Source organism: Panthera leo, chromosome D3, assembly GCF_018350215.1.
Source record: "Panthera leo isolate Ple1 chromosome D3, P.leo_Ple1_pat1.1, whole genome shotgun sequence".
Classification (NCBI taxonomy): Eukaryota; Metazoa; Chordata; class Mammalia; order Carnivora; family Felidae; genus Panthera; species Panthera leo.
In genome coordinates, this window is record NC_056690.1 from 47,018,496 (window position 1) to 47,034,129 (window position 15,634).

General features: G+C 37.7%; 1 protein-coding gene and 1 long non-coding RNA gene across 6 annotated transcripts in view; one reads left to right on the top strand and one right to left on the bottom strand.

The window, feature by feature from the left end:
* The window catches only part of OSBPL1A (oxysterol binding protein like 1A), a 243,168-nt gene that overhangs the window by 158,690 nt on the left and 68,844 nt on the right, over positions 1-15,634 (bottom strand). For all 4 annotated transcript variants that reach the window (XM_042909435.1, XM_042909430.1, XM_042909431.1 and 1 more), the window contains 4 exons: positions 7,550-7,611; positions 7,403-7,447; positions 6,054-6,127; positions 5,872-5,935 (listed from right to left, as the gene is read on the bottom strand). In XM_042909435.1, the coding sequence (XP_042765369.1) occupies positions 5,872-5,935; positions 6,054-6,127; positions 7,403-7,447; positions 7,550-7,611 (245 nt within the window). The remainder of the gene's footprint in view (positions 1-5,871; positions 5,936-6,053; positions 6,128-7,402; positions 7,448-7,549; positions 7,612-15,634) is intronic.
* Positions 1-15,634, top strand: part of LOC122202972 — a 54,631-nt gene that overhangs the window by 26,107 nt on the left and 12,890 nt on the right. The window contains exon 3 of one of the 2 annotated variants that reach the window (XR_006194995.1): positions 10,500-10,794. The exons of the other annotated variant lie outside the window; for it this stretch is intronic. This is a non-coding gene — a long non-coding RNA (uncharacterized LOC122202972). Of the gene's footprint in view, positions 1-10,499; positions 10,795-15,634 lie in introns of those variants that run through there. 2 annotated transcript variants of the gene reach the window in all.

Here is a 15,634-nt window from a genome sequence, read left to right on the forward strand (position 1 = left end):
ACCAATAGACAATTAGAGTCACAGAAGGAGAGAAAAAAGCTGAAAAAAGTATTTGAAAAAATAATGGTTGAAAATTTCCCAAATTCAATGAAAACATTATACATTCAAGAAACTCAATAAACTCCAGTAGGATAAATCCAGAGAGATCTATCCTTAGACACATCTTAGTCAAACTGTCAACAGCTCAAACCAGAAAATACTAAAGTACTCAGAAAAGAGACTCATCAAATTCAGGGGGAAGCACAGTAAAATTAACAGCTGACTTTGCATCAAAAACAATGGAGGACAGGGACACCTGGGTGGTTAAGCATCCAACTTTGACTCAGGTCATGATCTTACGGGTTCGGTTCATGGATTTGAGCCCCACACTGGGCTCTGTGCTGACCGCTCAGAGCCTGGAGAGCCTGCTTCAGATTCTCTCCTTCCCGCTCTCTCTTCCCCTCCCCCGCTTGCACCCTATGTCTCTCTCTCTCTCTCTCACAAAAATAAATAAACATAAAAAAAAAAAAAACCTGGGGCATGTGGGTGGCTCAGTCAGTTAAGCGTCCGATTTCGACTCAGGTCATGATCTCTCATGGTTCGTTAGTTCAAGCTCCACATCGGGCTCTGTGCTGACAGCTCAAAGCCTGGAGAGCCTGCTTCAGATTCTGTGTCTCTGTCTTTCTCTCTCTGCCCCTCCCCTGCTCACACTCTTTGTCTCTCAAAAATAAACATTGAAAAAAAATTAAAACAAAAACCAATGGAGGACAGAGGTAAGGGGATGACATATTCAAAGTGCTGAAAGAAAATTTCTCTGTCTTGTGTAACTACTGTTCTAAAATGAAGGCAAAAAAAAACTGAGACAATTCATTAGGTATACCTAACAAAAAAGAATAAAATCAAAAAAAGTTACTTAGGCTGAAAGAAAGAGACACCAAATAAGAAAAAAGAAAAAAAAAAAACCTGGTGAAATTGCATAGGTAATTCTAAAATAGAGTATTTAGTTTCTCTTTTCTCATATAATTTAAAGCAATTTACACAATTGTAAAATTGTATGGTTGGGCTTGTAACATACTAATGTATGATATATGACACTAATAGCACAGAGGATAAAGGAAGGAATGGAGCTACAGTGGAGCAAGGAAATGACTTCTAAAAATAACCCATACATCCACTGAAAAAAATAAACACAACTAGAAGTGATAAAAATATGGGTTAGAGTAAGACTCTATATATTTTTTCTCCTCTATTTTAAAAAACACAAGAGATTAACATAAATCCCCACAAAAACTGATACATTAATGCTCACAGCACCATTATTCTTAAGACCCAAAAAGTGAAAACAACCCAGATGTTCCTTAATTGATGAATGGATAAATATGGTCTATCCATACAATGGAATATTATTTGGCCACAAAAGGACTGCAGTAATGATACATGCTATAATATGGATGAACCTTGAAAACATTACACTAAGCAAAAGAATCCAGAAACAAAAGACCACATATTCTATGATCCCATTTATATGAAATGACTAGAATAGGCAAATTTATAGAGACAGGTATTAATGGCTACCTAGGGAACTCAGAGGAGGTGGTACTGACAGGCACTCAGATATGATTACTAATGGATATGAAGTGTTTTTTTTGTGGAATTAGGGAAATGTTCTAAACCTGACTGGTTATGGATGCACAAGTCTATGACCATACAAAACATTACTGAACCATTTTAAGTAGGTGAACCTTATACAATGTGAATTATAGTGCAATAAAAATATTTTAAAACAAAGAAACAGACATAAAATTGTATAAAGCAATAGATGTAACGCTATATTGTTGTTTTTAAACATACAGAGTCATGATATATATAACAATAACACAAAGGAAGGGGGTAGGAAGTGCAACTATATTAAAGTTCTCAGATTTTATGAAATAAAGTATGAATTGTGATAGATTAAGATGTATGTTATAATAGCTAGAGCAACCACTAAGAAATAACTTTAAAATACAGTAAAATATAAACAAAAGGAAATGATACATGAGAAGTATCTCCCTTATGTAGAAGAGGAAGAACAAAGAACGACAAAATGGCAGCAGAAATCCAACCATGTCAACAACATTAAGTATAAATTAAACATTTTTTTTTAAAGATTTTATTAAGTAATCCCTACACCTAATGTGGGGCTTGAACTTACAACCCCGAGATCAAGAGTTATACACTCAGGGTGCCTGGGTGGCTCAGCTGGTTAAGCATTGAACTCTTGGTTTCGGCTCAGGTCGTGATCTCATGGTTGTGGGATTGAGCCCTGAGTCGGGATCTGTGCTGGCAGTATGGAGCCTGCTTGGGATATTCTCTCTCTCTCTCTCTCTCTCTGCCTCTGCCTCACTCATGCTCGCTCGTGCTCTCTCCCCCTCTCTCAATAAGTAACTAAAAAAAAAAAAAGTCATACGCTCAACCAACTGAGCCAGCCAGGTGTCTGTCCTTCATTAAACATTCCTATCACAAGGCAGAGTTTGTCAAATTGGATAAAAATACCCGATACAACTCTATGTTCTCTATAAGTAAGTTTCAAACACCTAGATAAGCTGAAAATAAAAAGATGGAAAAAGATCTACCATGCAAATGGTATTCGAAAGCTGGAGTAGCCACACTGATTGTCATGGACTGAACTGTGTCCTCCCCAAATTCATATGAAGATCCCACCCTCAATATGATTATATTTGTAGATAGGGCTTTAAAGAGGAAATTAAGATTAAATGAGGTCAGGGGCGCCTGAGTGGCTCAGTTGGTTGAGCGTCCTACTTCGGCTCAGGTCATGATCTCACAGTTCATGAGTTCAAGCCCCATGTGGGGCTCTGCGCTGACAGCTCGGAACCTGGAGCCTGCTTCCCTCTCTCTGCCCCTTTCCCGCTCATGCTCTGTCTCTCAAAAAATGAATAAACGTTAAAAAAAATTCTTTTTAATAAAAAAAAAAAAAAAAAGATTAAATGAGGTCACAAGAGTGGGGCCCTAATTCAGTAAGACTGGATTCCTTAATAAGAGGAAGAGAAACCAGGGAGACCTGCACACAAAAAGCCATGGCAGGATTGTCAGGCAGCTGGCTGCAATCAAGGGGAAAGGCCTCAGGAGAAAACTATCCCTAAACATCAGCGCTAAAACTATAAAACTCTTAAGAAAACATAGGAGTAAAGCTTCATGGGACTGGACTTGGCAATGATTCCTTGAACATGATACCCACAAGCACAAGTGACAAAAAGAAAAAAAAATAAATTTGACTATATCAAAATTAAAAACTTCTATGCATCAAAGGACATTATCAAGAGAGTGTAAAGGCAATCCATAGAATGGGAGAAAATATCTACAATCATATACTGGTAAGGGGTTAATACCTAGAATATGCCAAGAACCCTCACAACTCAACACCAACAAAAAAACCAAACAGCCCAATTAAAAAATGAGCCAAGGACTTAGATAGACATTTCTCCAAAGACAATAACCAATGCCCACTAAGCACATGAAAAGATGCTCAACATCACTAGTCATCAGAGAAATGCAAATCAAACTGCAATTAGATACCACCTCACATTCATTAGGATGGCCCATATTTAAAAAAAAAAAAAAAAAAAAAAAAAAGGAAAATAAGTGCTGGTGAGGATGTGGAAAAAGTGAAATTGGAGCCCTCCCCCCCCCCCCCATTACTGCTGGTGTGAATATACAACGGGGCAGCTGCTTTGGAAAACAGCATGAAAATCCCTCAAAAAAATCAAAAATAGAACTACCACATCATTGAACAATTCCACTATTAAGTCTATATCCAAAAGAACTGAAAGCAGTATCTTGAAGAGATATTTGCATATCCGTGTTCATTGCAGCATTATTCACAAAAGCCAAGAGGTGAAAGCAATCCAAATGTAAACTGAGGAATAAACGCATAAAGAAATGTGGCATATACATTATTCAGCCTTCAAAAAAAATTCCGGGCACATGCTACAGCATGGATGAATCTTGGGGATATCAGACGAAATGACATAAGGCAAATACTCTAAGATTCCACTTAGAGGTATCTAAAGTGGTCACACTCATAGAGACAAAAAGTACAAGAGTGGTTGCCAGGGGCTAGGGGTAGAGGAAATAGGCCGTTGCTTAATGGGTATAGCTGCAGTTTTGCAAGATGAAAAAATTCTAGAGATCTGTTGCACAACAAAGTGACTACAGTTCAAGCTACTGCACACTTAAAAATGGTTAAAATAGTAAATTTTGTTATGTGTTTTACTATAATTAAAAATTTTCAAAAAGGAAAAAAATTCTGATACATACTGTAACATGAATGAATCTTGAGGACATTATGCTAAGTGAAATAAGCCAGTCATGAAGGGACAAATATTGTCTGATTCTACTTAACTTAGCTGAGGTACCTGGCAAGGTCAAATTCATAGAGAGAGAAAGTAGAATGGTGGCTGGCAGGGGCTGGGAATAGAAAGGAAAGGAATAAGTGATTAATGGGTACAGAGTTTTAGTATGGGAAGATAAAGAGAGTTCTGGAGATAGATGGTGCTGATGGCTGCAATATAATACAGATGTATTTAATGGTCCTGAACTGCACACTGAAGAAAAATTAAGAAACTGATAGTTGCAAACACTTATATTAGAAAAAAGATTTCAAATCAATACTCTAAGCTTCTACCTTAAGAAACTATAAAGTAGGGTGCCTAGGTAGCTCAGTTGGTCAAGCATCTGACTCTTGATTTTGGTTCAGGTCATGACCTCACAGTTCTTGAGCTCGAGCCCTGCACCGGGCTCTGTGCTGACAGTGTGAAGCCTGCTTGGGATTCTCTCTCTCCCTCTCTCTCTTCCCCTTTCCCGCTCATGTGCGTGCATACTTGCTCTCTCCCTCCCTCTCAAATAAACTTAAAAAAAGAAAAAAAACTACAAAGCAAACAGAGTCTGCTTAAAGCAGTCACACAGTGAATGCTCATTAGCTTGTGTTGATATGGGCCTCATAAAGATAAGCTTTAAGCAGACATTTTACAGAAGAAACAAAAGTTATACAACAAGGAGAGGCATAACACAGCAAGAGCTAATGGATTCCACAGAAGTTAAAGAGCAAGAAATTTTAAAAGGGAAGGGGGAGCACTTATTTGCGAGATAAAAGGCTCAACTAAGGAAAAAGCTTGGTAGTAAGTAGATGAGTCTATAGGGGGAACAGAAGACAATGGCCAAGATTGCACTGAAAGAAAAAACAAAAGATTACACACACCAGATTAGAGAGAGGTTCCCTGGCCCTCTGGTCTAATGTGAAGGGAGGAAGGGGTGTGAGGACAATTAAGGGCTGGCTGTGTAATCAGGCTGTACTGCTGGGGAATGTGACAAGTGATTGCCACGACATATTGACAACCCTCAAGGATTTCAAGTAGGAAAGAAGAAAGCATGTCTAGGCTCCAGTCTTAGACTAATACCTAAGAGGAGAAACTCACTTTTTCTCCTGGTTGGTAAAGTATAACAGTGAACACAGAGGACCTAAGAATCCTAATTTTGACACAGGCTTTAAATTTTAACACCAGAAAAACTTCCCTTATCTCGATTTGCCCATGTATAAGTACACATATACATGTACACACACATGCATATATGTGTGTGAATATACACACATACACACACACAAAACATGACAGGCTCTTTATGTTTTCAGACCACTGCTATCTCATCCCACAATATGTGAAATAAACAAGGGTCCATTATTTTTTTTTAAAGAGATTCCACGGTTTTACTTGTTCTCAAATAAAAATACACACAAGTCCCCCCTACCCCAAGATTTGACAAGGCAGCTTTATAAAAATAACACTTGCAACACTGACTTCACAGTGTGGGCAAAAGATGCATGTGTCATCCTACCGTGCATACTGCTTGAGTTAAGTGTTTGCATCCCTGGCGATAAATCTTATGGACTGCATCAGGCCTTCAAAATAAATATTACAATTATTAGAAATATAAATAAATATTAAAGAGATAAGTGAAAACTTTTAATCTTTCAAAATTTAGAGAATAAATTTACTAAGTATCAGGATAATACTTACTGTTTCCTATACCACGAAAGGACTCCATGTTCTAATACCACCCAGAATAATCTCCAGCCAAAAAATCTTGAACTCTAAGGGAAAAAATGGCAAGGATTTTCCAAGCTGATAGATCTAGATTCAAATACCTGACTGATAAAAATTAAGTTATGATAATTCTATTGTAGTCTTTCATGTAGATAGTACTGATGAATATTAAAAAATAATCAAACATGGGGGCACCTGGGTCGGCTCAGTTGGTTAAGTGTCCGACTTCAGCTCAGGTCAGGATCTCACAGCTCATGGGTTCAGGCTCTGCATCGGGCTCTGTGCTGAAAGCTCAGAGCCAGAGCCTGCTTCGGATTCTGTGTCTCCCTCTCTCTCCTCCTCCCACACTTGCACTCTGTCTCCCTCTCTCTCTCAAAAATAAACATTATAAAAAAAAAAAATGATCAAACATGAACTAAGGTAACTAGGTGCAGTAATGAAAACATACCACTACAGGGGGACAAGAAGAGAAGAAATGGCATACTGATAAGATCAATAATGAACACAGTTTATAGTTCTGACAATATTGTCCAAGGATAATTATAGGACAATTTTCAATTGTGGACTTCAAAGACAAAGTCTAAGAATTAATTCTAATTTTATACAACATAAACATACTTGTGCATAAATAAAGGGAGTGCTTGCAAATGCAAAAGAAAACACATACTCTAAGACAGTTAATTCTAGAAAATAAATGAACTCCAAAATGCAAAGAAATTTTTAGAACCAGAAAGATTTTGTATGTGTGTTCTGTGACAACTCAAACATTAAATTCCTATCAAGTCCTCCCTGTTTCAACATTCATAACAAAAACACTGCAATTCTATGATTAAACACTGTTCTGCATAAACTTGGTCACTTAAAAGTGTTCTTAGACCATCAACAAAAAGAGCAGCAATTGCTATAACAAGTGGAACCCTAACGAAAGCCAATACCACACACACACACACACACACACACACACACACACACACACACACAAAATGGTTTACATTGCAAGATCCAAGAATGCTTAAATCATTTTTTCTTCTGAAATAATTTTTGGGGCACCTGGGTGGCTCAGTTGGTTAAGGGTCCTACTCTTGATTTTAGCTCAGGTCATGATCTTACGATTTGTGAAATGAAGCCCCTCATCGGGCTGTGGGCTAACAGCATGAAGCCTGCTTGGGATTCTTTCTCCCCACATCTCTCTCCAGCCCCCACCCCCATGCAAGCATGGGCTCCCCACTCTCTCTAACATTATAAAAATTTTTTTTTATTAAATAAAAATGGGGCACCCGAGAATTCTTTCCAGTTCTAGAAATAAGATCATCTCAGCCTACCTTCCAAAGAGGGCCTTCATATCGTTTCAGTGCTTTGTAGATGACCTATTGAAAATATGTTTTCATTAAAAATGCCATCTATGTATTTCAGGAATTCAAAATCTTTTTCTAAAAATGATCATATGCATGTAGTCTATTACTACGTACCTTATTACCAATAAGAATGTGTTTCATTTCAGCACCCTGGGCAAGGTCAAGGGGTTTCTGATCTGTGTAAAACACAAGGAAACCATCAAGAGCTTAATTGTATATAACATGGATACTGCCATTACAGCATGAATATTCTTTCACTATTCCAACAACCACACCTCTCTCTTCTCCCCCCACATTACCCACCTGAAGTTGCCATCTCAACTCTTTCTGGCTTCCATTTTGGTAGCTAACTACTAAGCCAGCAAGATTAGCCTCAGAACACTCTGTACAGGTTCTGTGATCCTTCAAGCCTTCTTATACTTTAAATCACTGAATTGGTTTCTCATGGCTACTAAAACAAAGTACCACAAACTTAATTGCTTCAAACAATACAGATTAATTCTTTTATAGTTTGGGAGATCAGAAATCCAAAATCAGTCTCACTAGGCCAAACTCAAGGTGTAGACATGACTGCATTCCTTCTGGAGGCTCTAGGGGAGAATCCATTGCCTTGCCCCTTTTCTGGTTTCTAAATTTTGTGTTTGTTTATTTTTGAGAGAGAGAGAGAGAGAGAGAGAGAGAGAGAGAGAGAGAGAGAGAGAGGTGAGGTGTGGGGGGGGGAAGGGACAAGAGAGAGGGAGACAAAGAATCTGAAGCAGGTTCTAGGCTCTGAGCTGTCAGCACAGAGACTGATGCAGGGCTCCAACTCAAACCGTGAGATCATGACCTGAGCTGAAGTCACTTAACCAACTGAGCCACCCAGGCACCCCTTTTCTGGTTTCTAGAAGCCACCTATATCCCTTGATTTGTGGTCCTCCCATCTTAATTAAAAGAATTTTTTTTATTTTTTTTATTTTTGAGAGAGACAGAGCATGAGCAGGGAAGGGGCAAAAAGAGAGGACTACACAGAATCCAAAGGCTGAGCCGTCAGCACAGAGCCCAACACAGGGCTCAAACTGTGGTCCTCCTATCTTTAAAGGGCATCACTCCAACCTCTGATTCCATCTTTACGTTTTCTTTCTCAATGTTCAGATTCTCCTTCCTCCTGCCTGTAAGGACAACTGTGATTACACAGCCCCCCATGATAATTCAGGATTATCTATCTCAAGATACTTAACTAATCACATCTTTAGGGGGCTGTCATTCAGCCTACCACAGCCACTCTTAAGCTGCTTCACCAGAGAACAGGTAGCAGAGAGAGATCATAAGCAAAGAGTGTGATGGTCCACAGTTGAGGACAAAAGAAAAAGTGATAATGGAGAATGAAACCAGCAAGGCATTATAGTAACTTTTGCAACCTTATTCATGCAAGCACCCTATGTTTTGCCAAACAACAAAAACAGAATTTGTTAAAAGTTACTTATTGAGCTTTGAAGTGAACAGGATGCTATATGAAATAAGGTCGCTTAAAAAAAAAAAAAAAAAAAAAACAAAAAACCCAAAAACCAGTCATGTTATAACTTGGGAGTAGAAAATGGCCCTTTCAAAGTAACATACCTGACCAGAACTCTGTTTATGCAGTGAGATAATATATTCTATCAAATAACCTTTTTATAAGTACCAAACACCTGGCATGTGTTGGGCAGTTTTTTTGTATGAATTTCTCCTAATAAGGGTCTATTATGCACCAATTAATATTTTAGGCACTGGGGATTCAGCAGTGAACATGACAGAAAACATGGGAGGGGGGCAGGGAAGGCACAGAAAAAGGGAAATAGTAAATTAACAACAATTACATGCCAGATAAACTATGCTATGCTGATACTTTATAAGTGAATGATGTGATGGAGAATGACTAGGATAGCACTTTAGACTGGAGACTGGGCAACTGATCAGGGTAGGCCTTTGTGAGGAAAAGGTATTTAAATTGAAAGGAATGATCTAGGCTTGGGAAAATATAGGGAAAGGCATTCCAGTAGATGGAACAGCTAATGCAAAGGCCCTGAGGTAGAAAAAATTTAGCGGGCAAGAGAGGTAGAAAGTCAGAGAGGCAAAGAAGCGTATTACGCCAGGGCTTTGTAGGTCAGACCTTTCTGAGTCAGTACAAGGGGTATGGGTTATTATAAATATGATGAAAAGTCACTGAAGGGTTTTAAGAAAAACAGTACACTATCCAACTTACATTTAAAACTCTATCAAAGTGTTAAAAAATACTTAAAAGTATAACTGGAGAAATGCAAACTTTGGCTCCTTGATATTTTTTTAACAACTATGTTGAGATATAATTTACATACCATATAATTCACCCATTTCAAGTGTACAATTCAGTGGTTTTCAGTATATTCAGAGCTGTGCAACCATCATGTGATTACAGGGTTTTTTTTTATACCGAAAAATTTTTTTAAGATTTTATTTTTAAGTAATCTTTATACCCAACGTGGAGCTCAGACTTACAACCCTGAGACCAAGTGTCACATACTCTACTGATTGAGCCAGCTAGGAGCCCATACACTGAAATATTTATACACAAAAATAACGTAACTGGACAGTGGCCATTATTGAGACATGTCTGTCCTGGAGACAGAGAGATGGAGAGAGTGGGAGGGAGGGAGACATCAATTAATTCTATTATTATTTTTTAAGGCTTGATAATTTCCATAATAAAAACATTGTTTTTAAAGATCACCATGGCTACAGTGTGGAAAATGCCTTGTGAACGTGGGCAAGAGAAAAGTAGAGATAATATGTACAAAGCAATATCAATAGTCCAGGTGAAAGATAATGGTGGTTTGGACTGCAGAGTTAGTAGCAGAAAATGTGGAGAAAAATTCACAGGTTTCAGCTTCTAGAGGTAGATTTATAGGACTAATGGGTAAAACTTGGATTATATATTATTGCCTTAGTGGGGAAAAATTTTTTTAAAGTGTTAACTGAGAAATTAATAACCAGTTTAGGTTTTCTAGCTAGCATATAGGAAGAGGTCTTAAAAAAGGTCTGCCAACTGTTATTTTTATTCTATCTACAGGGCACTTTTGAGAAATTATTCCTTTAGGTGAAGAGGAGGAGAACAATGTGATTTCTTTCATGGAATTCTGCCCTAACACCAAAAATAAATTCTGAACTCCTGCCAACTAACTGAAATCCCAGCACCAAGCCTTCATTTCTAGATTCAGTGCCTAAAGTGCCTGGCAGACAGTAAGAATCAAATAAAATGCTTTCTGAACTGAATGAAATAGCCTCCCTACCTGGAGAAGCATCATAACCAGACACTTCAAAATCTCTTATCAAGCACAACAAAATAAAGTAAAAAACAGAAATGATCCAATATTTACATTTGTATATGATATACATTTGTCCCTTAATGAAAACACTAAATGTCAACATTCCTCAAAGGAATTTACACAGAATGTAATTTCAATAACATACCAATGGTATTTTTACTAGGAACCTAAAAAAAAATTATTTTGAATGCCATCTGGGAGAATAAACAGATACGAATGTCAAAGAAAATCCTCAAAAGGGAAACTTTACCAGATATTAAAACACTACAAAAACAATCATTAAAAATGAGTTACTTGTGGGGCGGCTAGGTTGGTTAATCATCCAACTCTTGATTTTGGCTCAGGTAATGATCTCATGGTTCGTGGGTCTGAGCTTCATGTCAGGCTCTGCGCTGGCAGCTCTGAGCCTGCTAGGGATTCTCTGTCTCCCTCTCTCTCTGCTCCCTCCTGCTCGCACTCTCGCAGAAATAAACATTAAAAAAAAAACTATTGGAAAAAGAGATACTTGCAAAAAAAGAAGCAGATGAAGCAATGAAAGAAAATAGCAAACAGATTCTTAAAATGTAGGAGAAAGGTATAAAAAACAGAAAGGAAAGATTGCTTGATGAAGGATGTAAATAAAGGTAAGTGGTCAGCAATTTGAGAGCCTCACATCCTAACACTCTCACATAGCGTTTCCTATTCAAAACCCAGCAAGCACACCAACAAATGGGGCTGGGCCTCTGGCTACTTTCCTGACCTTTCCCCTCTCCCCAACTTGCCCTGCTCTAGGCACCCGGAAAGCTTTCTTCTTCAAATATGCAAAGCACTCTCCTCTCCAATCCCAGAGCTTTTACAGTTGCTTCCTTTGCTTTTCAATACTCTTCTACCAGATTTCCTCAAGGCTCGCTCCTGACTCACTGCAGCTCTGTGCTCAGGGAGGTCTTCCCTTACACCCTTTCCAAAACAACAGCCCCCTACCCCATGCCATCACTCTCTATCCCCTTCATCCTGTTTATTTTTCTGCACCTCACTGCTTGACATTATATGTGTATTTACACCTTATCTGTCTCCTCCCACTAGGATATAAGCTCCCAAAGTGTGGAAACTATCAGGTGTTGTTCACTGTTGGATCTCCAACATCTACAAATAGTTCTTGGCACAGAGTAGAGGCTCAGCATTTTTGCTTAATGACTGAATGTGATTACAGATAAGCTAGCAGAAAACAGACTCAACTATTTACTAAATCTCTAAGGCTAGAAGTGTTCAAAGAAACCAAAGAAGAGGATCAATAAATTTGAATAAAAATGGAAAACATCTTAAAAAAAAAAAACTGGGAAAATTTAGTCTTAGAAAATATAGAGATAGATTATCATCCATATTGTGGAGTTGTGGGTGGTAAGCTGTCTGAGCACTGCCCCTTCCACACCCCAAGGGGAAGGCCCTAGCAGCCATGTTTGTACCATAATGCCCCGCCCCCAGAGTTCCAGCTGACTGTATCAGAGGCAGATGTCTAACACAGCGGGTGCCATCAGATTATCTCCCACTGGAATTTAAAGCTGAGCTTAGGAGATCCTTGTCTCCCGAACAGAGTTCAGCGCTGCCATCTTCTAGCATGCATGCTGAAAAATGGATCTGCTAAGAGGCAGAAATGAGACCAAGCAATGAGAAGGATACACAGACAATGAGTGGCAATCTTCTTGGTTCCTAACAGCTTCCTGGTTCCTGATTCCATCCCTTCTGATGCCTGCTTTTCAATACCATGAGACACTTCTGTATTCTGATAATAATGTATGAATTTTCTTTTATTTACACTCTTGAGTTGGTATTAAACTTTATTTTTATTTTTTTAAATCTTTGAGAGTGAGCATGTGTGAGTGGGGGAAGGACAGAGAGACAGAAAGAATCCCAAGAAGGCGCTGAATTGTCAGCGCAGAGTCCAGATGTAGGGCTCAATCCCATGAGACATGAGATTAGGACCTGAGCCAAAATCAAAAGCTGGATGCTAAACCAACTGAGCCACCCAGGTGCCAATATTTTAAACTTAAAAAAAAAAAAAAAAAAAAAAAAAAAAAAAAAAAGTCTAGTCTACCAGAGAATAACAGCTAAAAGGTAAATCTTTGTGGATTTTTGGGTCATAGGTGATTACACTTTGTTGGTGCCTTCATCTTCCTCATTTCGAACATAAACAAGCATTAGTTCTGCAGTTAAAAAAAACTGTTCTAATGTAGGTACTGAAAATAAATTAGAAAGTTATATAATATGCGAAAGAAACAGAGGTTGTATTTTAGTCATTTATGTTTTTCCTATTTTTAAAACTTTCTATAATGCAGACAATATCACCCTTATGACTTAAATACTTTTTCAGAAGGCTCCATCTTGACTTTTATCAAGGACACTTTAACACTTGGTTACTAATAAAACAACAGGATAAAAGTACATTTAAACACCAACAATTAAATTTTTCATGTTTACAGGGATATTGCCTCAGTTTAGACTGATATTTGCATGGGACTGTTAATTCTAGTTACATTGGAATGCTTTTTGAATCTAAATTTTCAAGGAAGAATCATTATAAACCACCACATAGAAAAACTATTCAAGTCTTTGGGAAGTTGGTAGAGACAGTAGGAATGATACCGTTAATATCAATTTGTTTTTTTCTTATTCTTTTAGCACTTTTTAGAATTATTCTGCTTAATTCCCAGCTAGGAAAATAACTTTGGTTTGTAACTAGTAATTAGCAGATAAAATTTAAATTCTGTACTGTAGTTGTTCCCATTGCTCTGTAGTTCATAGAGCCTATTAGGGAAGTCCTTTCCATATATCTGTACCTACCATCCATTACTTTTAAAAGCTGATCTGTCAAAAAAAGCCTGAAAAGACCACAAATACATGGAGGTTAAACAACATGCTACTAAACAATGAATGGGTAAAACAGGAAATCAAAGCAATTAAAAATACTTGGAAAAAAATGAAAATGAAAACACAATGGTCCAAAACCTTGGGGATGAAGCAAAAGTGGTCCTAAGAGGGAAGTATATAACAATACAGGCCTACCTCAAATAGACAACCTAACCTTACACCTAAAGGAGAAAAAGAACAAATTAAGCCAAAGTCAGCAGAAGGAAGGAAATATTACAGATTAGAGTTGAAATAAATGATAGAGATTTTTAAAAAATTTTTAATGTCTTATTTTTTGAGAGACAGAGTGTGTGAGCAGAGGAGGGACAGAGAGAGGGAGACACAGAATCCAAAGCAGGCTCTGGGCTCTGAGCTGTCATCACAAAGCCTGAAGTGGGGCTTGAACCCACAAATGCAAGATCATGACCTGAACCAAAGTCGGACACTCAACCGACTGAGCCACACAGGCACCCCTAGGAATTAAAAAAAAGAAAAAAAAGAAAAGAAATTAAAAAAAAAAAAAGAAAAAAAGAATGAAATCAGAGCTGGTTCTCTGAAAATAAATTAATAGATAAACATCTAGCCAGACTTATCAAAAAGAAAAGAGAAAGGACCCAAATAAACACAAATGAAAGAGGAGAACTACAACAACACAGAAATACAAACAGTTACAACAGAATATTCTGAAGAACTATAGGCCAACAAATGGAACAACCTAGAAGAAATGGATAAATGCCTAAAAATATATAAATTACCAAAACTGAAACAGTAAGATACAGAAAACTTGAACAGACTGATTACCAGCAAAGAAATTCAATCAGTAATCAAAAACCTCCCAAGAAACAAAAGTCCAAGACCAGACAGCCTCACAGGCAAATTCTATCAAACCCTTAAAGAGGAGTTACTACATATTCTTCTCAAACTATTCCAAAAAGTAGAAGAGGAAGGAAAATTTCCAAATTCATTCTACAAGGCCAGCATTACCCTGATACCACAACCAGATAAAGACACCACTAAAAGAGAACTATGAGCCAATATCCCTGATGGACATAGATGCAAAAATGCTCAGTAAAATACTCGCAAAGCAAATCCAATAATACTTTTAAAAAAATCATTCATGGGGTACCTGGGTGGCTCAGTTGGTTAAGTGTCTGACTCCAACTCAGGTCATGAACTCACAGTTTGTGAGTTCAAGCCCTGCTCTAGGCTCTATTCTGACAACTCAGAGCCTGGAGCCTGCTTCCAATTCTGTGTCTCCCTCTCTCTCTGCCCATCTCCTGCTCGCACTCTGTCTCTGTCTCTCTCTCTCTCTCAAAAATAAACATTAAAAAAATAATTTTAAAAAATCATTCACCATCAAGTGAGATTTACTCCCAGCATGCAAGGGTGGTTCAATATTCACAAATCAATCAACATGATAAATCACATTAATAGTACATGTAAAGAACCATATGATCCTCTCAATAGACGCAAAAAGAGCATTTGACAAAGTACAGCATCCATTCATGATAAAAACCTTCAACAAAGTAGGTTTAGAGGGAACATACCTCAACATAAGAAAGGCTGTATATGAAAACCCACAGCTCACATCATCCTAAATGGGGAAAAACTGAGAGGTTCCCCGCTAAGGTCAGGAACAAGACAAGGATATCTATCCACTCTCATCACTTTTATTCACATAGTCCAGAAAGTCCCAGTCACAGTATTTAGACAACAAAAGGAAATAAGAGGCATCCAAATCAGGAAGGAAGAAGTAAAACTTTCGCTATTTGCAGATGACATGATACTATATATAGAAAACCCTAAAGACTCTACCAAAAAACTATCAGAACTGATACACAAATTCAGTAAAGTCACAGGATACAAATGTACAGAAATTTGATACATTTCTATACACCAATAATGAAGCAGCAGAAAGAGAAATTAAGCAATCAATCCCATTTACAATTTCACCAAAAGCAGTAAATACCTAGCAATAAACCTAACTAAAGAGGTG